At 42.9% G+C, this 26378-nt stretch overlaps 2 protein-coding genes and 1 pseudogene across 2 annotated transcripts in view; 2 read left to right on the top strand and 1 right to left on the bottom strand.

Annotated features, from left to right (window-relative positions):
* Positions 1–26378, top strand: part of LOC148103302 (polymeric immunoglobulin receptor-like) — a 796664-nt gene that overhangs the window by 403893 nt on the left and 366393 nt on the right. The gene's annotated exons all lie outside the window — the stretch shown is intronic.
* LOC118456030 (cell adhesion molecule DSCAM-like) overlaps positions 1–26378 on the bottom strand; it is a 533233-nt gene that overhangs the window by 432496 nt on the left and 74359 nt on the right. The window contains exon 5 of the mRNA XM_087831802.1: positions 23548–23880. Coding sequence (XP_087687928.1) covers positions 23548–23880 — 333 coding nt within the window. The remainder of the gene's footprint in view (positions 1–23547; positions 23881–26378) is intronic.
* Positions 392–4998, top strand: LOC102796742 (uridine 5'-monophosphate synthase-like; annotated as a pseudogene).

The raw sequence follows: 26378 nt of genomic DNA, 5'->3' as shown, positions 1-26378 counted from the left end.
CAACTTCTACAAGGATTATTGATTTATTAAACTTTTATTTAAACAGGAAGTTAAACACTCTTTCTTGCGTGTGTCCTCGGCCAACCGAGTCAGCTTTAATCTGCTATTTTTTCAACAGCAGGAGAAACTGGAGGTTCCAGAAGTTAAACTCAACATAAAATTGTTCACACTTGTTGCCACTGATGTAATTTTACTGTATCTTCCATCAGGTGGAAGGACTGTAGGCTGTCATTGCTGCTGTGAATCCTGCTGTAATCTGAGAGCAAAACAGAAGTTCAGGCTGTCTGTCCGGTCAGTAAAACATCCAACACTGATAAGAGCGTCCTCCATGCTGTGTCAGGGGACCGCAGCTGATCCCAGTTTGGTCTTCACTTCATCCAACTACACAACCATGACTGTAGGAGACTCCATCACCTGGAATACTGGGATGGAGTCAGTGAAAACATGTTGCTTTCCTGGAACTTAAATTCTGGAATTATCTGTTAAAATCCCAGCGACTATATGGGAACAGATGATATCTGATATCAACAGTCTGGACTTTTTAAAAAAAACTTTTTTTTTTCATCTGTTTAGGGTCCTGGAGTTGGTGTGTGTGTGTGTGTCGCATGTCTCTGTTGACTGCAGGTATTTTCAACATCTGGCTGTTGGCCTGAGGCAGAGGAGACACTGTGAGAGAGAAAATAGAGACAATAAGGTCCAAAAAACAGAGAAGGAGGCCCTCTGCTGTTGACTCTCCTTGAAAAGATGCATACATGCATTCACACAAAGACTCAGCCGCTCATGGCAAAAACACAAACAATAAATCTCCTGTTGTTTACAACATCAACATGGAAAATCAGTGAGTTATATTGTTGTTCCACATTGAATAGTATAAGGATGTACCTCAGCATAAATCAGTTCTTATCAAGTGTAACCATTACATCAGAATACAGTAGAGCAGATGCACGTAAAAACATCTGAACATGGATTAGTTGCTATCTAAATAAAATGCTGCATAATGCAAGTTTGTCTTTGTCTTTATTTAACTTTGTTCAGTCAGAAAGACTTACAGCAGAGCTTCACTGTGTTTATTTATTGGGACAGACTGAGAACGTGGGTTTTAATTTGAGATCTGTTGGTCTTGTTTTGTAACTTGTAACTCACGTCTGAACCGAGTTTAGCTTTTGTTTTGCAAATCAGCGACACTAAAATGTAACTGTATTCTGACTTTGGAGACACAGAATACAAATATAAAGTAAATATGAATAAAAGTGTCAGGTTAAACTTGGAGGCCAGTATTAAGCAGTCTAGCCTGTAACCTCACATCACGATGAACGACAACTTCATGCCGAAGACTTTAAAAATGTCCAAAATAGCTTCAGAAAACAAAAACGTATTCTCTTTTTGCAGAACATGAGCTTCTGATGGTTTCATCCACTGATCTCTGTCTCACATTCATTGCCAACACCTCTCAGCACTTCTTTATGTTGAGGTGTAAATGAAGCATTTCTGCCATCAGGTTCATTTTAACTTTCACAAACAACGACTCTTTCTACCAGGCTTCATCACACATGCTCACTGACCTACGCGACGTTTTATCTGTAAACATTTGGCGCAAGGGTTCCTGGTAGCGCTTCCACTGACAGTTTAATCCTGAAGCTCCACGACGTGAACGGAGTGAAGTTCGGAGAATACAAGCTGAAGAGCGGCCTGCTGGCACCCATTTATATCGACCTGAGGGTGCTCGTGTCCCGCCCCGCGCTCACGAACCAGGTAACCACGTGCTGCCTTCACGGCTGCGCAACATACTGACTTCAGAACAGCTTAAAGCGATACCGCATTCACTTTCTGAAGGCAAACGTGTCTGTGTAGGCGCTCGTCAGCTCCTGTGTAACATTGATACTCACGCGGTGTGTTTTACAGTAATTTAGCAGACTTAATGGCTGAGTTTCAGGGAACTCCTCCTTTCACATAGCGTAAGGCAGTTCAAACAGATAAGACTGGACCTGTCAGCAGCTAATCACTCACTCAAGCCTCAATAATCTTTATATGAATCAGCAGCTTTCTGCAGCAACACGGCTCCTCTTCAGGTCACTCAGGATAAGATAAGGATGAGCAGTTCAAACCATTCAGCCTTTAAACAGCTGTATCAGCTTTTTAATGAACATTTTATTAAAAGTTCATCATCTGCAGCACATCACTCTAAACTGTGCTTATTTTTCTCTTCATCTCCTTTATATATTTTTTTCTTCCAGGTGTCTCATCTACGAGCGAGTGCAAGAAGAGGGGCTGCAGTTCCACTCTGTGTTCCTTACACAGACTTGCCTTTGGCCACAGTGATTTGTTGACATGAACTGCCCCTGGTCGTCAGGCGGAAGGAGGCCAAAGACTATGGTGAGCCGCCCTCAACTGATTTTCAAAAGACTCGTAATTTGCCTTCTGTAACTCTGCTTCAGGAACCAAACGGCTGGTGGAGGGGTCGTTGCGTCAGGGGGACACGTGCCTGATCATCGAGGACACGGTGACCAGCAGCACCAGCATCCTGGAGACGGCTGAAGTGCTCTGCAACGAAGGTCCAGAATCTAACGTTACAGCAAAGCTAATAATACGATCGTTACGCTGCACTGATGTCAGCAAGAGCAGCAGCACACAAGAATGACCTCTGACATGTTTTTATTCAAGGTGATGGATGCAGTGGTCCTAATGGACGGAGAGCAAGGTGGCGTGGAGATGTTGGCTTCAAAGGGAATCAAGCTCCATCCCATCATCTCCACATCTCAGCTGCTCCGTGTGCTGCAGGCAGCCGAACGCATCGACGCCCAAACCGCCCAGAGTGTCCACAAGTTCATCCGGGACAACAACACTTTCAGGTACAACTTTACAGAGTTTTCCCCTCAGTGGGGCTCATTGTTTGCAGTCCAGGAACAAAAAAATCAGTGACAGTAACTCTGTCACCTTCACTCTCTCTCAGCCCCAAGAATGGCAGCGACTCTCCTGCCAGTAAGAAGCTGGAGCTTAGTTATTCAGAAAGAGCCGAGTTAGCAAGTATGTAGTTTTAAAACTTTAAGTATCTAAAGTTATTTAAAGTCCAAACAGAGACTGGTGGTGTTTTCTTTGTTTTCTCATTTTCTGTTCCTTCTTCATTTGTTCCTTCTTTTATCTGCAGACATTCACCCTCTTGCATCAAAGCTGCTGAAGATTATGGAGGAGAAGCAGTCCAACCTTTGTGTGTCTGCTGATGTAACCAACAGCGAGGAGCTGCTGCAGCTGGCCGAGTCGCTCGGTCTAAAGATCTGCATGCTGAAGACTCATGTAGACATCCTGGAGGTACAGCAGGATCAACTCAAACCTTCAGTCTGTACATGTAACAAACAAGCTGATGGGTTTTTTCTATATGTGTTACAGGACTACACATCAGCCTTCATTCAGAACATGCAAGCCTTAGCAGAGAAACACAACTTCCTCATCTTTGAAGATCGTAAGTTTGCTGACATCGGGAACACAGTCAAGCATCAGTATGAGGGTGAGACGATTTCACACTTTCTTTTTGTCGTGTAAATTCAGGATAACTTAAAAATCGTGTTGTTTATATACAAAGTATTCGAACGCTGTGATCTTCTGTCTTTGCTCCAGGTGGTTTGTAGCAGATTTCCTCCTGGTCCCACATAGTGAAGGCCCACGCAGTGCCGGGGCCGGGAGTGGTGAAAGGTCTGAGCGCTGTAGGGAAGCCTCTGGGCCGAGGCTGTTTGCTCATAGGTCAGATGAGCTCCCAGGAATCACTGCTGCTGGTGAATACACAAAGGCTGTGGTGAGCACATCTGTGGGACTTGTTCTCAGTTTGTTTACATGTGCTTTGTTCTTTTCAGCTTACAGCTGTTTTGTGCTGCACAGGTGCAAATGGCAGAGGAGCACTCGGACTTTGTGATCAGGTTTATCTGTGGCTCCAAGCTCACAGAGACGCCAGAGTTCATCCACATGACCCCCAGATGCAGGCTGGAGGTAAATCTGACTGCTTTTGTTGAACTTTTTCCACTTTTATTCATAAATTCACACTAGAAGAACTACAAAGTGAGGTGTGCACACAGTGTTGATATGAAATCCCCCCTACTGAAGATACATGGATACACAGTGCATGCTTTTAGTGATACATCCTTTGTTGTTGTAACTCGTGGAGCCCCGTCCTCCACAGTCTGTACACCTGAAGGTGAAGCCTGCACCGTCTGATCAGGAGAGTCAGAGATTTGTGTGAAGTCGTTCTCTGTTTTTGTAAAGTTCAGGCCAAACTGCACCTCAGACGACCTTGAAGACCTTTTTGCCATGACTCATTTCTAACACATGGTGGTGCTGTAGTACATCAAACTAGCTATAGCTGCTGCTAATCTCCCACAGTCTGCAGCAGTCTCCCCCTTTAACCCCATTTCCCTTCTCCTGGTCTCCTTCCCCCCTTACAGGAGATTTGCTGGGCCAGCAGTACACCACTCCAGAGGAAGTTGTTTACAACAAAGGCTCTGATGTCATCATCGTGGGACGAGGCATTTTGGCAGCCTCTGATAGGGCGGGAGCTGCAGAGTTGTACAGAAAGTCGGGCTGGGATGCTTACAGAAAGAGAGTGAGCCAGAGCAGCATCTGAATGTTTTTCTATGAGTCTGTTGTGCTCAGTGCTGTCAGTGCTGCTGCAGATGCCAACAGACTCAATAAACTGATGCACAAAACCAGTAATGTTGTGGGGATGGAGCTGGACTCTGTTAGGGTGGTGTCTGAGAGGCGGATGTTGTCCAAGATAAAGACAATCATGGATAACACCTCCCACCCACTCCATGACATGCTGGCTAGCCACAGGAGCACGCTCAGTGAGAGACTGAGATTACCCACAATGCACCACTGAACGACACAGGAAATCATTCCAGCCTGTGACCATCTCCCTGTACAACTCCTCCATCTAACACACTGTAAACACTGTAGTTACACCTTTTTACACAAAAATAAATAAAATAAAAAGGTTCACAGGTTAGAGTTCAATCATATATACTCCACCTCTGTAATATTCTTTGTCAATATTCTTGATATTTATTTTTAATCACCTCTGTAAATATTTTATATTTATAATTCAAAGATTTGTATGTATTACTGCTATTTCTTACATTTGTAAACTCTGTAACATATTGTATATGTAAATAGTTTTGTTACTGTTACTGTCTTGGAGCAGCTGTATCTCATGATCTCCTCAGGGATTAATAAAGTGCAGCTGTAACAGGACCTGTGCAGGTAAACTGAGTGTTTGTAGGCAGCGTGTAATGATGTACACGGTAATGTTTGCGTCTGATATCACTGCCACATTAAGGTTTGCACTTGCAGGTGTGTATTTTACCGTTGATCTGCTGCTTTAAACGTTTCTGATTCCCTTTAATTTGTCCTCGATCCCTCAGCTTTGTGAACCGTCTGCCAACCACTGTTGTGTTTAACTGCTGAACTGTAATCTACAAACTGCAGTCTCACATAGTTACACTGTTTTTTGGCCACATGGGTGAGAGTGGTGTGCAGGACATGGGCGATGGCGTCCTCCGTGGATCTGTTTGGGTGAATATAGTGAAATTTGATGCTTAATTTTGCAGTGAAACATGTTTCTTGGATGGAAAAGAGACTATATAGCAACACCACAAGCTGTTCATGGTGGAAGAATAAGTTTTATATGTCAGGTAACACTGTGAGAGAACTACAAGCTTTATACTGGTGTCAGTTTTTAAAGTGTTTTTGCACTTTGTTAGCTTGTTTCTGAGAAACAGGAAAAATCTTAAACTACGGTGGAAACAAACGGTTTTCTCGTCTGTGCTGGAATCTCACCTTTTTCTCTGCTCTGTTCAGGAAAATCCTCCCACACACCCACTCACTGTTAAACGGTTATGTAAAGCTACTGGTTTAACAAAATGATTTCCCACTCTGGAGAACCGATGTGACTGTTGTCCTCAGTGGTAAAGCAGCTGTCTCTACTCCTGTGTCTCTGTCTCAGGTGGTCCCCGTCCCGTCCAGGTGATCGTCACAGAATCAGGAAGCCAACCAGACTCCCTACTCAGTGGATCATCACCCAGTACATCCTTAAGTGGAGAGTGGAAAGGGTTTGTTTTTTTAGATTTGTTTTCTCTTCCTCCATGATTGGGCTAAACTTAATATCTTTTTTTCATTTGTAATAATTTCAGCCTGTAAACTGTCCCTCAGTCAATTATCTTACAGCCCGAGGAGAGAGGTGGCCGTTCCTGGCCATCTAAACTCGTACACTATCTCTGGTATGAATTTTGACTTCACCACCACTTATGGATCGTGTAAGTTAAGAGAGGCTGGCTGAGTCGCCTCAGTGCTGCATCACTGATGGTTTTGAAGGAGCGTGTATGAGACCGTCCTGAGTAACTAATCTCTGACTGTCTCTGTTTGTCCTGTAGTGGCTACAACACGAGGTCAGACCAACCCTCTTCCACCTGTGGTTGACATCTCAGAGTCTGTGACCGATATGACCTCCAGCAGCCTTGGACACAGTTTCAGGTTTCAGAGTGGAGTACGGGCTCATTGAGCAGGGACACGGCACTGGATAGCCTGTTGTTCTTGGTAGAGGCAGATACAGACATTTACAAGTTCAGTTCAAAAGTGTTGTGTGTTGAAATTTTACCTGTTTACAAATTCGCAAAATTTTCTCCTGCTCATCACAGATTTGTTTCTGTCAGATGTGTCCTGCACAGCTACGTCTGTGAACATTAGTGAGCTTCTCCCTGGTACACTGTTAATGTCTGTGATGTCACTGAGGGAGGCGAGGACAACCTCATTCTTACTACTTGACAAACAAAGGTGCGAACATTCGTACTTTATATTCTGACTCCATTTCTGGTTTTATTTCTCGTCATCTTAATTTTAAAAACAAGTGCAGCCAGACTGAAATACAGTTTGTGTCATGCATCAACATTACACACATAGTGGTTCTAACGTGTTTGTTTCATAGCACCTGCCCAAGGAAGGAAGTGGGAGATACATCCATCATGATCAGCTGGGAAAAACCACTGGCTCCCATCACTGGTAAGCTATGCTAACATTTTCAGTCGCTGGCTACTGAACATATCGGTCTGCACACGGGTAACTGTGTGGTCGTCCTCTGTGAAGGTGATGTGGTCTACACTCCATCAGTAGAAAGGGAAAGCACAGAGCTGAATCACCCTAATACAGAAACGTCTGTGACTCTCAGTGACTTTCGACCCGGGAACCTGTACAACATCAGCATCTATGCCATTGAGGACACCCTGGAGAGTGAGCCCATCTTTGTACAAGTCAGCACCTCTGGAGAACCACTGCCAGGTAAATGAGTTTGTCTGCATAGGTGTACTACTGGCTGATTGTTCTGGCTCACCTAAGAGATGTAAGGAATAATCCACGATGGTGAAATCCCATCCCAGGTGTGCAGCGGTCAGTGGAAGAATCCGCGAGTTTCTCTGAGAGTTTCCCATTACGTCGTAGCTACTCAGAGCTTGCTTGGAAATTTAGGGGTTTTTTTTCGCTGTAAAAAGAAGTTTTCTTCCCACGCACAACGGACACTAATGTTTTTGTCACTTTTTATGGAATCAAACTTAAAGTAAGGTCAGTACTTCCACACTTTAAACGCTGCACGCTCATCCGCACTCGATATATGTTGTCACGAACATCACACTCGCTTACGTCACTGTCATGAGACATTCTTGCAAAAAAATCACGGCTTTAGTAACGCAGTAACGCAGCGTTCCTACGGGAAAGTAACGGTAATCTAATTACCGTTTTTGCAATAGTAATCCCTTACTTTACTCGTTACCTGAAAAAAGTAATCAGATTACAGTAACGTGTTACAAGTAACGCGTTACTGCCCATCTCTGGTAACAACCAACGATTTATACAGGAAAATAATGACTATTAACAACGTTGCCCAAACTTTTGCATCCCACTGTAGCTAGACTTACTTTTACTTGCAACCGCTTGCGAGAAACCGAGTACAAAATCCTACACCACCTATACATAGCTCCTAATGTTTTGCATAAGATCACACCTCATATTTCCCCCTTCTGTAGCAAATGTATGTAAAAAAAAAAATTATAAAAGGCTGTTGTGTTTTTCACATGTTTTCATGCTTTGTATCTGGTTCTGTTGAATGGAATGCAATGGTCTCCAGGATCTGTAGAATGTGTTGTTGCTTGTTGCTGTCTTCACCCCTCTCTCACCAGGGCAGAGCTGGACCTTGCTTCCTGCCTCTGGCCTCGCCTACAATGCTCACCTGTGGCCGTCTAACATATTCACCCGTTGGCTTCTCATCATGAGTGATGTCCCTCTCACACTACTTAAGACTGCAGGACAGTCTGCTTCTTCACTGGATCGTTGTGCTACCGTCGGTGTAGCTCCAGCTCTCCTAGTAATTCCTTGTGGTTTCCTAGAGCTTTCTCTTAACAACCTTCTCCTCTCCTTGTACAAAGCATCCCTCAGACAGCCAAACACATCTCCTGTCTGATTAGATAGTTAAATTTGTGATTGACATAACATTGACCAATCAGCTGAAAGGAAGAAAAATTGGGTCCAAATTCGTCCTCGCAAATTGAAACTCACACACAAACAGGAAATTTAAGTTTTAAAAAGATTTTTTTGGCTTTGTATTTGTAACCAGACCATAACAAAGAAAAGAGATTGAAGCTTGTGTAAATTGTTTTTTATTACAAACGCCCACATTGTCATCTGTAGTTCACAAACATAAAATTTTCATATATTTTGTTTACAAGGTCACAAAACTCAGTTCACGGCTATGCAAAAATATTTGTGACCAAAATTTGAACCCATAGTGGAGGTTTATTGGAGTTTGCTGGATGATAATTATCATGTGCAATGCTCCAGTTTGACCTCATGGGTGCAGTGCTGTTATACGCTCAGACTGCAGGACATAACAGTGTTGGAGTGTTAAAGTAAATCAGTTTTAAACCATAAACCATCTTTTTTTGAGTATTTCCAGAGTGATTTCTGATGACATCAAACTGTGTGTGTTTGTGCCATCAATGACACCAGCACACAGAGTCTGAGTTCAGTTAGGAACTTCAAAATACAAAAAATAAGTTTCAAACATATAACATATAAGAACATAAGATGGAAACAAACACATACAGAGTGAAACAGTGTTTGTTTTCTTCCTGGTTTACTATTTTTTGTATGTTTGTCACACTTAAATGTTTCAGATCAAACATTTAAATATTAGATCAAGAAAACACAGAATGCAGTTTCTAAATGGGGGTTTTTGTTATTAAGAGAACAAATCCAAACCTAAATGGTCCTGATCTGAAACATTTAAATATGACAAAGGCTACGTTCACACTGCAGGCGAAAGTGCATCAAATCTGATTTTTTTGACCCTTTGCGACCCATATCCGATCATGGTGTGACAGTGTGAACGGCACAAATCCGATATTTTCAAATCAGATCTGGGTCACTTTCGTATGTGGTACTGAATCCGATACATATCCGATGTTTTAGAAAGCGACTGCTGTGTGAACGGTCATGTCGCATTAAATCCGTCTTTTACGTCACTGACACAAGACAGACGCCAATTACCAGCGCCCAAGAAGACATCGCGAGCGCTTCCTGGACATCCCTTGTAGATGTTAGTGAAACTGTTGGGAAGACAACGTGAACATTTTATTTGTACTGCATAATCTGCAGATTCTGACAGAAATCTGCAACTATCCTTTGAAGCACCGCTCCTCTAAAACAGCAATAAGGATCATTATTAGGTCATATGTAAAGAACAAAAGAACTTTATAACTTGAAGCAAAATTGAGAAACGTAAAGTCCAAAACAAGTCTTCATATTAACTTGAGGGTTCACACTTCAGCGCGTTTGGTAAATGGACTGGTTCTTATAAAGTGCTTTTTTACTCTTCTGAGCACTCAAAGCGCTTTATACAACTTGTGCATTCACCCATTCACACCAGCACATTGTTCTAAGTAGCATTCACACACATTCATACTCCGATGGCTGCATCGGAGAGCAACTTCCCCAAGGATATTTGGCATGCAGACTAGGGGAATCCAGGAATCGAACCACCAACCTTCTGATCAGTAGATGACCTGCTCTACCGCCTAGGCTACAGCCACTCCATTTGCTGTCACATTTTATTTGTAGTGTGAACAAGCAGACAAAAAAATCGGATTTGATCAAAAAATCGGAACTGAGCATTAAGACAGTGCAGTGTGAACGTAGCCAAACATACAAATACCTGTGACTCTCCAGCTGCCCCACCCAGAGCAGACTGTAATCGTTGCACTAGACTTGCCTAAGCATGTTCAGACACTCAGTATGTTTGTGTGTGACTGACTCCAACTCAGACTAAAGGCTGGATCAGCTGGTTCGACAGGTCAGCAGCCTGGATGATTTTCCTCTACGCAAATATCAAACAAAGTCCTGTACACACGGATAACACAGTGTATCTGTTAAAACGGTCTAAAAACTGATTTTATAACTCTAAACAAACACAAACCTTACAAGACATAATAACAGTGTTGGAGTGTTAAAGTAAATCAGCTTTAAACCATAAATCTTTTTTCTGAGTATTTCCAGAGTGATTTCTGATGACACCAAACTGTTTGTGTGTCTGTTGTCACAGCAGCCATCAGTGACACCAGCACACAAAAGCAACACAACAGCAGGTTCAAACACTCAGAGGAACAATTCATTTCTAATGTCTGAGCAGTTTAAGAGCTTTAAAATACTGATCATAAGTTTAAAACAAACAACATATAAGAATATAAAATAAAAATCATTCAAAGACTATTTTCTGTTAAGAAGTTTCTGGCTGTTATTACATTTTTTTAAACGTGCTTCAGCATGTTTCAGACACACCTTCATGCTCAGTTTAGCCGTTACCTGTGTGCTCTAAAGGTCTCTCCTGTCTCCTTTCCTAACCTCCTTTCTCTGACCTCAGTGAAAACACCAATGAAATGAAGGAAATGAAGGAAAAGTTGCTAGGACAACTGATAAGGAGTTAGGAAATAACTAAATAACAGAGCCGATTGCTGAGAATGACCTTACACTCGTCTCCCATTAAGAACAAGATGCTGGATGTCCACAGGGTTAAAACTACAATGACCAGAAGATGGACTACAAAACGTGCATCTTACTTTTCCACAGTGTGTTCTGACCCTGCTGTTTGAAAAATACGTGTTCACAACAAAGGCTGAAATTTTAAAGAAGATTTAGGGTCAGATTTACTAACATGTGCAGCAGCATCACATCTGTATCTGTAAGAGTTTCACTGTCAGGACAAAAAACTTAAACGAGTCACACAGACGTGAATTACAAAGACTGTTTCACTGTAACTGCAGGAAGTTGAACCGTGAAACATTGACAGCTGAGGATCTGACAGTGAGTCATGCTCTGTGCTCTCCTGCACATCACAGAGGTCACTTTATAATCATGCAGCTCTCACAGAGTCTCAGTCCTCAGAGTCCTCTGCACAGTTCTCAGGGATTTCCTCGTCTTTCATGTTGTCTGTCTGTTTGAATTCAAACATCATCCGTCTATAACTGAGCCTCAAACAACCAGAGCCTGAAAATAAAAAGCCTCTTTGGTGGAATTATACTCGCATTTAAAATATATGTAATTTACTTCATTTTCAGAGTTTGATTCCTTTTTCTTTTCTTAAATTAGTTTTCAACGCTATAAACAGTCGAGTGCAGGGGTGTCAAACATGAGGCCCGGGGCCCAGGATCGGCCCAGCAAAAGAGTCCATTTTGGACGAATGAAAGTTTTTGAAGAATGTGAAGGAGAAAATTTTCCTCTGCCTTGACCACTCATACTAAACTAAATGAATGAAAATTCCTGTTTTTTTTTCACAAAAATTCAATTTCTTTGCATTAACAAAAACTTTTAAAAATATTTTTTTGATGAGCTACATTCCTCTGAACGTTTGGTTTGGTTAATTATTTATTTCCATCCTTGTTCTTAATGTTTTGACCATCACAGCACTATGAACTGTTGGTAATCCCTCAGGTCCACAGAGATGAGGACTTAAAGAAAATGTGAATAAGGACTCAAAGTGTGTGCAGAGAGCCGTCATGTACTTGATACCATGACAACAGGATGGCCCTGAGCCCTCAGAGGCCGACACAAAGCTGTGACTGTTTATCTGCACGTCTCAAACACTCCTCCATTTTGTCTGCAGGCTGAGTGATCTGACTGAGCTCAGCCTCCATTTTCTACAGGGAGACGCTCAGAGAGGCTTTCAGTTTCATTTCACAGGAACAGCTTTGCTTCTGTTTTACATGCAGGTGCTGCACAGAACACACCCTGCTCAGTCTGTTTGTGTGACTGACTCCAGTTCAGACAAAAGGCTGGGTCAGCCGGTTCAACAGATCAGCAGTTTGCATCATTTTCATCTATGCAAAAACCAAACAGACCTGTCCACAGTGTGTTTGGTACACTGAGTGTGTTATCTGTCAGTAATCGTGTTGAAAGGCTCTAAAACTGAGTTTATAACCCTAAACAAACCCAAACCCTGTACTTATCTCCACCATGTAACCTGCTAACATCCACCTGCTGTTGACCCATGATATGGAGATATGGTACTCTGATGTCATTGAGATAAGTTGGGCCTGATTATTAATACTTTGTATGTGAAGAGCAGAGATGGGCAGTGACGCGTTACTGTAATCCGATTACTTTTTTCAAGTAACGAGTAAAGTAAGGAATTACTATTGCAAAAAACGGTAATTAGATTACTGTTACTTTCCCGTAGGAACGCTGCGTTACTGCGTTACTAAAACCGTAATTTTTTTGCGAGAATGTCTCATGACAGTGACGTAAGCGAGTGCGATGTTCGTGGCAACAGCTGTGTGCAGATCAACAGTGGATAGTATATCGAGTGCAGGAGAGAGTATGAACGTGCAGCGTTTAAAGCGTGGAAGTACTGACCTTACTTTAAGTTTGATTCCATAAAAAGTGACAAAAACATTAGTGTCCGTTGTGCGTGGGAAGAAAACTTCTTTTTACAGCGAAAAAAACCCCTAAATTTCCAAGCAAGCACCGAGTGCGCTACGACGTAATGGGAAATTCACAGAGAAACTCGCGGATTCTTCCACCGCTGCGGCACACCTGCACCAGGGTAAACCTTCGCCGCACCTAGTGCTCCGATTACCACGGGGACCACCGATACCTTCACCCTCCACATCCTCTCGAGCTCTTCTCTGAGCCCTTGGTATTTCTCCAGCTTCTCGTGTTCCTTCTTCCTGATTTTGCTGTCATTCGGAACCGCTACATCGATCACTACGGCCGTCTTCTTCTGTTTGTCTACTACCACTATGTCCGGTTGGTTAGCCACCACCATCTTGTCCGTCTGTATCTGGAAGTCCCACAGGATCTTAGCTCGGTCATTCTCCACCACCCTTGGGGGCGTCTCCCATTTTGACCTCGGGACTTCCAGGTTATACTCGGCACAGATGTTCCTGTACACTATGCCGGCCACTTGGTTATGGCGTTCCATGTATGCCTTGCCTGCTAGCATCTTGCACCCTGCTGTTATGTGCTGAATTGTCTCTGGGGCATCTTTACACAGCCTGCACCTGGGGTCTTGCCTGGTGTAATAGACCCCAGCCTCTATGGATCTTGTACTCAGAGCTTGTTCTTAGGCTGCCATGATTAGTGCCTCTGTGCTATCTTTCAGTCCAGCTTTGTCCAGCCACTGGTAGGATTTCTGGATATCAGCCACCTCCTCTATCTGCCGGTGGTACATACCGTGCAGGGGCCTGTCCTTCCATGATGGTTCCTCGTCTCCCTCCTCTTTCTTGGGTTTCTGCTGCTTGAGGTATTCACTGAGCACGCTGTCAGTTGGGGCCATCTTCGTGATGTATTCTTGGATGTTCGTTGTCTCATCCTGGACTGTGGTGCTGACACTCACCAGCTACTGGTAGACAGAACAGTCAGCCGAGACTGCAAGACCAGACTAACCAACCTGTGCACTGCCTGGATTGATTACAAGAAGGCCTGTGACTCAATGCCCCACAGCTGGATACTGGAATGCCTAGAATTGTACAAGATCAATGGGACCCTAAGAGCCTTCATCAGGAACTCAATGGGGATGTGGCGTACAACACTAGAGGCCAACTCCAAGCCCATAGCACAAGTCACCATCAAGTGCGGGATCTACCAGGGAGATGCTCTGTCCCCACTGCTGTTCTGCATAGGCCTGAACCCCCTCAGTGAGATCATTAACAAGACTGGCTACGGATACCGACTACGGAACGGAGCAGTTGTCAGCCACCTCCTGTACATGGATGACATCAAGCTGTATGCCAATAGTGAACGAGACATCGATTCACTGATCCACACTACCAGGCTATACAGCAATGACATTGGAATGTCGTTCGGGCTGGAGAAGTGTAGTCGGATGGTAACAAAGAGAGGGAAGGTAGTCAGAACTGAGGGGATTGAACTACCAGAAGGCAACATTGCAGACATAGAGGACAGTTACATGTACCTGGGGATCCCGCAGGCGAATGGGAACCATGAAGAGGCCGCTAGGAAAGCTGCAACCACCAAGTACCTGCAGAGGGTCAGGCAAGTCCTGAGGAGTCAGTTGAACGGTAAGAACAAGATCCGGGCCATCAACACGTACGCCCTGCCCGTGATCAGGTACCCTGCTGGGGTAATAGGCTGGCCAAAGGAGGAGATAGAAGCCACTGACATAAAGACAAGAAAGCTCCTTACCATGCATGGGGGGTTTCACCCCAAGTCCAGCACCCTGAGGCTGTACGCTAAGCGGAAGGAAGGGGGTCGGGGACTGGTGAGTGTCAGCACCACAGTCCAGGATTAGACAACGAACATCCAAGAATACATCACGAAGATGGCCCCAACTGACAGCGTGCTCAGTGAATACCTCAGGCAGCAGAAACCCAAGAAAGAGGAGGGAGACGAGGAACCATCATGGAAGGACAGGCCCCTGCACGGTATGTACCACCGGCAGATAGAGGAGGTGGCTGATATCCAGAAATCCTACCAGTGGCTGGACAAAGCTGGACTGAAAGATAGCACAGAGGCACTAATCATGGCAGCACAAGAACAAGCTCTGAGTACAAGATCCATAGAGGCTGGGGTCTATCACACCAGGCAAGACCCCAGGTGCAGGCTGTGTAAAGATGCCCCAGAGACAATCCAGCACATAACAGCAGGGTGCAAGATGCTAGCAGGCAAGGCATACATGGAACGCCATAACCAAGTGGCCGGCATAGTGTACAGGAACATCTGTGCCGAGTATAACCTGGAAGTCCCGAGGTCAAAATGGGAGACGCCCCCAAGGGTGGTGGAGAATGACCGAGCTAAGATCCTGTGGGACTTCCAGATACAGACGGACAAAATGGTGGTGGCTAACCAACCGGACATAGTGGTAGTAGACAAACAGAAGAAGACGGCCGTAGTGATCGATGTAGCGGTTCCGAATGACAGCAATATCAGGAAGAAGGAACACGAGAAGCTGGAGAAATACCAAGGGCTCAGAGAAGAGCTCGAGAGGATGTGGAGGGTGAAGGTATCGGTCAATATTCCCCAGCAAGGCGACATTGATCAGTGGCCTCATCTTAAGCCTGTTAAACTTCACAACATTGATGCAGAGGTGGAGCTACTGATAGGCACTGATTCTTCCAATGTTTTGTAAAAACAAAAGTTGGCTTGGTCATAAATGGTCCCCTGCGCACTGGAAGTAACAGTGGAAATAACAACTGCACTGCTGTAACAGCCAATAGGATTTCTGTTGAGCGTCTTGAAGAAATGTTGATTAAACAGTACAATCATGATTTTAATGAAAGATCCTCAAAGGAGCAGACTGAAATGTCCAGAGATGATATGTGTTTCTTGGATATTGTTAGTAGTTCAATAAAACTTATTGGAAATCATTATCACATTGATTTGCCTTTCAGGAGAGAAGGTCCCAGCTTGCCAAATAACCTCTGTGTCGCAGAGCAGCGTCTTCAGAGTCTCAGACGGAGATTTGAAAAGGATGCTCATTATAAGGATGAATACACTGAATGTGTAAACAACATGCTTGAACAAGGATATGCCGAGCTTGTGTCTGCAGATGAGTTGCACAAAGATGATGGAAAGGTGTGGTACATCCCTCATCACGGAGTGTATCATCCCACAAAGGGCAAGTTAAGAGTTGTATTTGACTGTGGAACAACTTATAAAGGAGCATCATTGAACAGCCAGCTTCTACAGGGACCTGATCTCACAAGCTCGCTGGTTGGAGTTCTGATCAGATTTAGACAAGAACCTGTTGCATTAATGACGGACATTGATTCCATGTTTCACCAAGTTCACGTCTCAGAAAAACCCGTCAACTTTCTCCGTTTCCTGTGGTGACAACATGGCGACACTACAAGGTCTGCACAGGAATACCGGATGAAGGTGCATTTGTTTGGAGCAGTATCTTCGCCAAGCTGTGCAAATTATGCTCTACAGAGAACTGCAGATGACAATGCACAACAGTTTCCAGCTGAAGTGGTTGATACAGTCAAAAGAAACTTTTATGTGGATGATTGTTTGAAATCTGTTGCTTCAGAAGAGGAGGCAGTGCACATGGTGAAGAGGCTGACAGATATCTGCGCTAAAGGAGGATTTAAGCTTTCAAAATCGCACAGTGCTCATGTCAATCCCAGAGGAAAGAAGAGTGAAGGAAATTAAGGCTCTGGATTTGGACACAGATCAACTTCCAGTTGAGAGAGCACTGGGTTTACAGTGGTGCATAGAAACAGACAAGTTCCAGTTCAGAACCTCCCTGCAGGACTGTCCAACAACCAGAAGGGGCATTTTGTCTGTGGTCAGCTCACTGTATGATCCTTTGGGAATCTTGTCTCCCTTCAGTATGCCAGCTAAACTGTTGCTACAAGAGCTTTGCCGACAAAATTTGAAGTGGGATGAAGTTATTCCCCACTCACTTTCCCAGCGGTGGTGTGATTGGCTGGAGGATCTCCAGCTGATTTCAAAGTTCAAAGTGGAACGTTGCATTAAACCAAGTTGTTTTGGAAGACCAGATAAGGCGCAACTTCATCATTTTTCTGATGCAAGTCAAGATGGTTATGGAACCGTGTCATATTTAAAGTTGGAAAAGAATAACATCACGCATGTTGCTTTTATCCTGGCGAAGGCTAGAGTTGCTCCTCTCAAGCAAACTACAATTCCCAGGCTGGAATTGACGGCTGCAGTTCTTGCAGTTCGAGTGAATATGCTTCTGCAAAAAGAGCTGCAGGTAAGGTTGGAAAAATCAGTTTTTTGGACTGATAGTACAACTGTACTGAAATACATCTCCAATGAAACCAGAAGATTTAATACTTTTGTTGCAAACAGAATTGCTGTCATTCGAGAAGCAACAGATGTGAATCAGTGGAGATACGTCTCTTCCAAGGAGAATCCTGCAGATGATGCATCCAGAGGCATGAGTGTTGGGGATTTCTTCAAATGTAGAAGATGGACAAAAGGGCCAGAATTTCTCTATAAGTCAGAAAAGGAATGGTCTAAACTGGATGTGGAGTACAGTGTCATTTCTGCAGATGACCCAGAGGTCAAAAAGGACCTGACAATGAATGTCATTGTGAAGGAATTACAAAATCCTACCAACTATCTTATCCATTACTTCTCGTCTTGGGCAAAACTTAAAATCTCTGCAGCCTGGATTTTAAAGCTGAAAGAGGCCTTGGTGTTGCTGGTGCAGAAGAGGATAGAGTTGCTTGCTGCAGGTTTGAATAAGAATGATCTGGAAAGTCAGAAAGAAGTGGAGATAAGAATGGAAAGATTTAGGACCACTTTGAAGAAAGGAAATCTGACTTCAGAAGATTTAGCAAAGGCAGAACAAGCTATTATTCAATATGCACAACAACGAAATGGCTTTAATCAGCAATGGCCACAAAGGAGTCTCCAAGGGAAGTTGTCTTTACAAACTTGATCCAGTGTTGGATGCAGGAATCCTCAGAGTGGGTGGCCGATTGAATAAAGCAGCCATGCCTATGGAAGTAAAGCATCCTGCAATTTTGACAAAAGATATGCACGTGTCAACACTGATTTTACACCATGTCCATCAAAGACGCAACAGAGTAAAGTTTGTTGAACAAAAGATGGCGGATCTGCCTGAAGAGAGAGTCCTGCCAGACACAGCTCCATTCACAAACGTTGGAGTGGACTATTTTGGACCTATAAGTGTTAAAAGAGGACGAAGTCTCCTTAAAAGGTATGGAGTTCTTTTTACTTGTTTCACCAGTCGTGCAGTACATCTGGAGATTGCATGTACACTTGATACAGACTCCTGTATAAATGCTGTGCGGAGGTTCATCTGTAGACGAGGCCCAGTTTCGACCATCAGATCTGATAATGCTACAAATTTTGTTGGGGCGAATCGAGAGTTGAAGGAAAGTTTGACTGAGCTGGACCATGCTAAAATTCAAAAGGCTTTTGTTCAGGATGGCATGAAATGGAACTTTAACATCCCAGCAGCTTCTCACCAAGGCAGTGTGTGGGAGCGCCTTATTCATTCAATAAAGAGTATTTTAGCCTCAGTTCTCAAAGAGCAAGTTTTGGATGATGAAGGACTCCAAACAGTCTTCTGTGAGGTTGAAGCTATATTGAACGACAGACCCATTACTAGAGTTTCAGATGACTCAAATGATCTTGAAGCACTGACACCCAATCACTTGTTGTTGCTGAAAAAAAAACAGTTTTACCACCAGGACTGTTTGATCCAAGTGATGTGTATGTCAGGAAAAGGTGGAAACAGGTACAGTACATGGCAGAGTTGTTCTGGAAGAGATGGCTTTCTGAGTACCTACCTCTGATGCAAGAAAGACAAAAATGGATGAGGACTAAAAGATGTCTTATACCTGGAGATGTAGTTTTGATTGCAGACGCTACAGCACCAAGAGGATTGTGGATGATGGCGAAAGTCTTAAGTGTAAACCAGGATGCAAAAGGCTTGGTGCGTTCTGTGAGACTACAAACAAAGACCAGTGTTTTGCAAAGGCCAGTGACAAAACTTACTTTGGTACTGGAAGCCTCATCGTGAAGAAGATCATTAGCAAAGATTAAGGACCTGCTTAAGGGAATAGCTCCTCCTTTTGGGACTTTAAAGTAATTGTGATTGTATGCACAATTAGGGGCCGGAGTGTTGGAGCTATTTGTTCTTATTTTTTATTCTTTTGAAATTAGTTAAAGTTTGTTGTTAGTTTACTTATATTTTGGGGTTTATTTACAAGTTTATTTGTCGGTTAATATTTTGTTTCAAAGTTTGTTTGATGTTACTTTGTTAAATTAGTCAGGAAGAGCTGTAGGGCCATTTTGTTTTCTATAAATAAAGAGACTGGTATAGGACCAGCATTCACTGGGGTGGGCCTATGTTTTTTTACCAGAGCAGGAGAAGCAGCAGGAAGTAACAAAAAAAATGGATCTTGTTATTGCCAAACTGGATAAATAAACCATAAAACGCAACTTTCAAGTTTGCACAGTGGACTTCTTTTGTCTGCGTACAAAATAGTCTCTCAGTGCAGCAGTGGCTTGTGGGATGTTTGGTTTGTCAAATAAAAGGTATATATATATATATATATATATATATATATATATTTTTTTTTTTTTTTTTTTTTTTTTTCAAGTAACTTGACCAACACTGGTGAGGAGCAGGATTTTAAATTGTGACTCTAACAGTTAGCCAATGAGGAGAAGCCAGTATAGGACAAAGCTGCTCTCTCCTCCTAGTCCCTGTCAGGACTCTACTGCAGCTAAAGTAAAAGAAAAAAAAAAAACTAGGTAAAAAAACTTTTGCGAGATCCTGAGTTGGTTTTTTTTTGGTCCCTCTGACTGTTTTGGTACAGGCAATTATTTAATGTTATTCCCCCCATATGTGCATTTGCACAGGTATATAATGACTTTAATGTATTTCCTTTGGGGTTTTTTTTTCTATTTTGTTTGTCTGCTTTGTTATTTTTTTATGCTTTTCCTGATAATGAATAACTGTTAAAATGAAAAAAAGAAACATTTATTTACAGAGACATAAAAACAGTGTTTATAATTGTACAGTGGATACACATGAATTGAGCAAAAAAAAAATTGAGCAAAACAACAAACACCAAGAAGCTGTTTAAAGAAGGCCACTGAGTTAAGAGTACACAAGTCGAGCAGGATGGAGCAGTTCAGTGATGTATGTGATGACACACATACACGGATGAATACGAAACACCCGTTAATGTCCCCCATGAACTGTGGGAGGAAGTCTCATTAAAAACACACACAAAGATGATGTGTACACGTTCACAGTGTCAAATTTTCCTAAAATCACAGTGTTCCTTCATTTGAGCCAAACTGGTGGATCTGAAACTGAACAGATACGATTAAAACTGTCCCAAAACAGCATCAGTGTACAAAAATAAGTATCACCTGTTCAACAGTATAAAATATTTAAATATTTTCATTTTTGAGTATTAAAACATTTTAATGTGTGTTATAGGTCAGTTTAGGAAAGGTCATCAGGTTTCAGCCTAACAAAGTAGATCAGGGTGTTTTTAGTGGTGTCAAAGGTCAAAGCAGTTTAAATCTGACCTGAACAGTGTGTCAGGTTAAAGAAAATTTGAAGAGGTTGTAAAACATTTCAGTGCAGGATCAGAGAGAAATACCTGAGACTATAACAGTTTGTAAATCTTGATAAGATGGTTTTACAAATTAAAGAAAAAAAATGTCAAAAAGAGAAAAATTTTATACAAACTGTTTTCCAGTGGGCTGTACTTAAAGAAGAAAAAGTCAAATGAAGTTAATAAGCATCATGAAATTAATAAATAAATTCAGACCAGTATAAAAGAGTTATATTTAATTAGCTGAACCTGAAGTTCCAACACAAAAACACTCACTGACTCTGAGATCAGAAATTCATGTATGTTTGTAACACAGTTTGACTTTGTGTCAGTAAATCTCATGAACAGCCTGAAGATGAATAAACTGTAGTTCAGAGTCACTGACAGACAGCACAGACACACACTGTTGGTCTGAGTCTGAACATGATGATCATCAGAGTCGACTGCTGGATGTTCAGGGGAGTTCGTTTATGTTCTTATATGGTCTGACTCACAGTTCAGCTATGGAGACTGAAGATGGAAATTAGCATCATCATTTTCTTTCTGTCCTTGATCATCTGTCTTTCTTCGTGTTGGGTAGCAATGACTTCTTGGAAAGGCAGGTGGAGACTTAGGTTTCAGCTTTGGACACCTCTTTCGACCCTGCTTCCGAAGTTTTTCCCTCTGTTTTTTATGGTTTTGTATTTTTTTTAAGATCAGAAAAATAAAAAGAAGAAGATGAAGAGCAATTCCTAGACAAACTATTAGACCAAACCTTTGTGCCTCATATCCTCCTAGTGTACCTGCAGGTGAGAAACAGATGTGAGGTTTCAGGTAGGTGATGAGTGAAGAACAGAACAGAATCCATTTCCTCTTCTAGTTCAGGATATTAGGTTAAAAAAATTAACAATATGTATATGGATTTTACTGTGCGTTTAATTATAAAACAAGAAAAACAGGATCTGACCAAAACTGGAGTCTCCATCTTGTTTTTGCTATAAAAAATTAAAATATATAAAAATGAAAAAAAAAATACAACTTAAACAGGTCTGACAGCTCCTTCAGGGTCAGAGATCATGTTGGGTTCATCCAGCTGTTCTATGTAATTTGACCTATTTGACTGCAGATCTGTGAGACCTGAAGCTCAGTAAAGCGCCCCTCCGACAGCCAAACCCATCTGTTCTCTGATTGGATTGTTAAATTTGTGAATGACATGACACTGACTAGTGAGCTGAAAGGAGCTCACACACAGCCAGGGAACTTGAGCGCAGAGGTTTACACACAGTTTTTTGCTTTGTATCTGTAACCAGACCTTCACAAAAAACATTTGTAACTTGTGTAAATATTTTTTACACACACACACAGTCTCACATTGTCACAGGTGAGGATGATAACACTGACTCCAGAGTGAGCAGGACACATCTGTGCTAAAGAAAACTGATGGAGGCCATCTGAGTGTGGATGGATGCTGGACTCCAGCAGTCAGTCAGACAGTTAATCCTTCAACACTCATCTCAATTTGCACTGTTTGATGCACTTTGTATAAAAGATTTGTATTGTGTGTATATATGAAGTCCCGGCAGATGGCCGCCCCTCCCTGAGCCTGGTTCTGCCGGAGGTTTCTTCCTGTTAAAAGGGAGTTTTTCCTTCCCACTGTAACCAAAGTGCTGCTCATAGGGGGTCATATGATTGTTGGGTTTTTCTCTGTATGTATTATTGTAGGGACTACCTTACAATATGAAGTGCCTTGAGATGCTGTTGTTATGATTTGGTGCTATATAAATAAAGCTGAATTGAACTGAATAAAGTGTAATTTGGTGGGACAGAGAGCTGTGATCATTAAACAGATCACAGGTGCAGCCTTCTGCTAAAGAAGCACATTTTCAAACACATGATGATTTTGCATTTCAAAAGTCTCAAACATGTATTTTAATGAGCTCTCACAGATCTTCAGTCTTTGTTTTTCTGCTGGTTAAACCAAACACCCCATAAAACATCTGGATGAGCCAAATGTTACCTCTGACCCCATATGGGTTGTTAAAGATGCCCTGGGAGTTAACTGGTAATTATAGTATGTTAAAAAAAAGATTGTTAATTATATTCATAATTATGAATCATCCCATCAGCCAGTGTATGCTCCACATGTGTTGAAATAGTGGAAATGATTTGTTGGGTTCTATTTTGGTCTGGTAGCCATGTTTCGAAACAAGATGCAGGCTGCAGTTTTGGTCTGATTGTGTTTCCCGTTTTTAAGTGAAAACACACAGAAAAATCCACCAGTACAGTAACACTATATACCAAACATCATACTTACACCTATATGGTAAATGGCCTGTATTTGTATAGCGCTTTTCTAGTCCCTAAGGACCCCAAAGCGCTTTACACAACCAGTCATCCACCCATTCACACACACATTCACACACTGGTGATGGCAGCTACATTGTAGCCACAGCCAACCTGGACAGAGGCGAGGCTGCCGGAAAACTGCACAACTGCTGCACAACAACAAAAATGGGACCTCTCTCATCCATCAGTCACCATGTGGACATTTTTCTGACACACTTTGAAGCTGATGGACGTTTTGTGTCTGCACTAAGTACGTTTTCACAGCTATGGCACCGGCAGGATTCACTTTCACAGACTCACAACCACCAGCTTCACCCCTCCCCTCCCCCTCCAGCTGTAGCCTTTAACATTGAGTTTCTCCACACATGTTTACAGACGAGTTAGAGAGCAAGAGAAGAAGAGACGGATTCATAAATGTCTTTGTTTCTGCTCTAACCTTACCCAAACAATGCTGCTCTACAACTCTAGACTACCAGCCACAAAGACAACAGCTGGAGAAACATCTGTCTACCTCTGACATCCACCAGCTCATCCATACAACAAACAAACATCAACAACCAGGAAGCAGCTTCACCTCTGATCACACACACACTCAACTCTACTCACTCACCTGGAGGAACAACAATAAGGTAGATGCTGCTGATGACCTTCCATGAGCGAGTTTCACTCATGAAGACACGACACTCGTATGTTCCAGTGTCATTAATCGTCACATTCTTCAGAATCAAAGACACGTCTCCATCCTTCATCTGTCTGTCCTGCAGATCCACCCGGTTCTTAAAAGATGGATGCTGGTTGGTTGGATCAAAGTGACTATCCCGGTACAAAAGCACATATTCTGGAATAAGGTCTCTGCTCCACTTTAAAACTCTGATGTTGTTGTTTGCAGCTCGACATGTCAGAGTGACCTCAGCTCCAGGCTCAGACTTGAGGATTTTTGGATCTGAAAGGGGAAACAACACAGAGCAGAGAGGTTTAAGGTCAAAGTACAATTATGATCAGAATGATTGACTTTAAATATTTTGTTTATTTCCTTTGACATTTGAGTTTTTAGTCATGTTGGATTTAATGAACCTCTGAACATCCCGCAGGTCACCAGTGACCCACTGAGGGGGAATTTTAGCCTCATGCTAAACATGCAAAGTGTCAGAAACTACAAGATGTTAGCTTCCACAGAACAACAACATGTGCTGATAATAAGTGAACATAATGTGTGAGAGAAAGCAGCCTCTCATTATAAGACACTGTGAGTCTCTGCTGCCTTTATGGAGCTACAGCTGTTTGTATACACTGAACAAAAAGCTTTGTAGCTGCATACTGACTCCTGACACTACAACACATCACACTGACACACACATTACACTTCTTTGTCTCTGTCACAGCTGGATTACAGATGTTAAGGCCAATGGAGTCATATCAAATATCAAATTCACACAGACAAACTGAATCAATATGAGAATAATTCTGAAAAATACACCAGGAAAATACTTTATAATTAATTTAGATTTAATTTATATATTAAATTTTTTCTTCATTAACTTCATGAATGGGAAACCCGTTTGTTTCTTTTTTTTATTCATGTTTTGACAAAACCAAACATACATAGACTACAGAAGGAAGAATATTATCAAGAAGTTATCGGTGCATGTGTGAGCTCAGGGTGGTTATGACTGTGGGTTTTTGTCCTGATACACGTGTAGCGCTTTTGAGGGAAGCAGGTGGATAATCTTTTGTGCTGTCTTGACTACACTCTGAGGACCTTCAGGAAGTGCACCCGCTGTTGGGCCTTCTTGATGACCGCTGAGATGTTGTCTGTCCAGATGTCAGCAGAGATGAGGACACCAAGGAACCGGAAGGTGTGAACCCTCTCCACACACTCCCTGTTGATGTAAAGGGACCAAGTCAGTGCTGTGCCTCCTGATGTCGACAGCAACCTCTTTTGTTTTTTCGGTGTTCAGTGCCAGGTTGTTTTCTGAACACCAGGCTGCCAACTTCAGGACTTCCTCTCTGTAGTCTTCCTCGTCTCTCTTTGAGATGAGTGCGACTATTGTGGTGTCATCAGCAAACTTGATGATAAGATTGTTGTTGTGGGTCAAACTGCAGTCGTGGATGTAGAGAGAGTACAGGAGGGGGCTCAGCACACAGCCCTGTGTGGAGCCGGTGCTCAGTGCGGGAGTGGGGTGGAGATGAGGGCGGAGCCTCACAGTCTGGGGCCGGTTTGTGAGAAAGTCCTTTATCCAGGCACATGTGAGAGGAGGGAGACCAACAATGACCAGTTTGGTGATGAGGATGATGATTGTGTTGAAGGCTAAGCTGTAGTCCACAAAGAGCATTTGGACGTAGCTTTGCTGCTGTTCTAGGTGACTCAGCACAGAGTGGAGGGCTGTGGCGATGGTGTCTTCTGTGGATCTGTTTTCACGGTATGCCAACTGGTAGGGGTCAAATTCTGGGGGGAGGTAATCCTTGATGTGCTGAAGGAATAGCCTCTCTACCGGCGTGAGGGCCACAGGGTGGTAATCGTTCAGGCTGGTGATGGGAGACTTCTTCGGCACTGAGATGATTGTAGCTGATTCAAGCGCTTTGAGTGCTCAGACAGAGTAGAAAAAGCGTTATATAAGAACCAGTCCATTTACCATGATTTTAGACAGGATGGGATGGCTGCCTGATCCAGTGAGATGTTGAAGAGTCTGGTGAAGATGAGGGTGAACTGGTGGGCACATGCTCTTAGCACCTTGGCTGGTACTCCGTCTGGACCGGCCGCCTTCCTGGGGTTCACTGCTGTAACGGAGCACATGTCTGACATCGTGCTCCGTTACAGTGAGTGGAGCGGTGCAGGAGCCATGTGAGGATGAGGATGTGAGCAGGGCTGAAGCACATGAGTGCTGCTGTTGTGTTGTGTTTTTTTTTTGGTTTTCTGCTTTCACAGTGCAGCCTCTGTGATTTATGATGTCTTGTATGCCCTGCCACAGTGTTGGGGAGTAACGGAATACATGTACCGCCGTTACGTATTTAAAATACAAAATATGAGTAACTGTATTCCGTTACAGTTACCGTTTAAAAAGGTGGTATTTAGAATACAGTTACTTTGTTGAAATAAATGGATTACACGACGGTACTTCCCTGTTTCATATTGTGGCGGGTCAGGCCTGTTTGGGTTTTGTTTGACAGCTACGTTCTGTTGTTCCAGGCGGCAGCGTTACGGTTGCCATGGTTACAGGGTGACGCTCTCTCTGCGTGTTTCCTGGGTGAGAGAGGCCTTTTTGTTGTTGTTGTGCTAAGCTAACAGGCAGAATGCTACCGGTATAGCTCTAAAGAATGTAGCATCATAGGCAGTGTAGTCCGTGCTGCAGGGAGAATGGACTGCCATACACGTTATGTGTCTGTGAGCGAGGGAGGGAGAAAAAGGAAAAGTACGAGCTGTCATCGAGCAACAACGGGAGC

Source organism: Neolamprologus brichardi, chromosome 3, assembly GCF_056152115.1.
Source record: "Neolamprologus brichardi isolate AB-2024 chromosome 3, ASM5615211v1, whole genome shotgun sequence".
Lineage (NCBI taxonomy): Eukaryota > Metazoa > Chordata > Actinopteri > Cichliformes > Cichlidae > Neolamprologus > Neolamprologus brichardi.
Note: the sequence above shows the minus strand (reverse complement) of the source record. Positions and strands in the feature narration are given on the sequence as shown.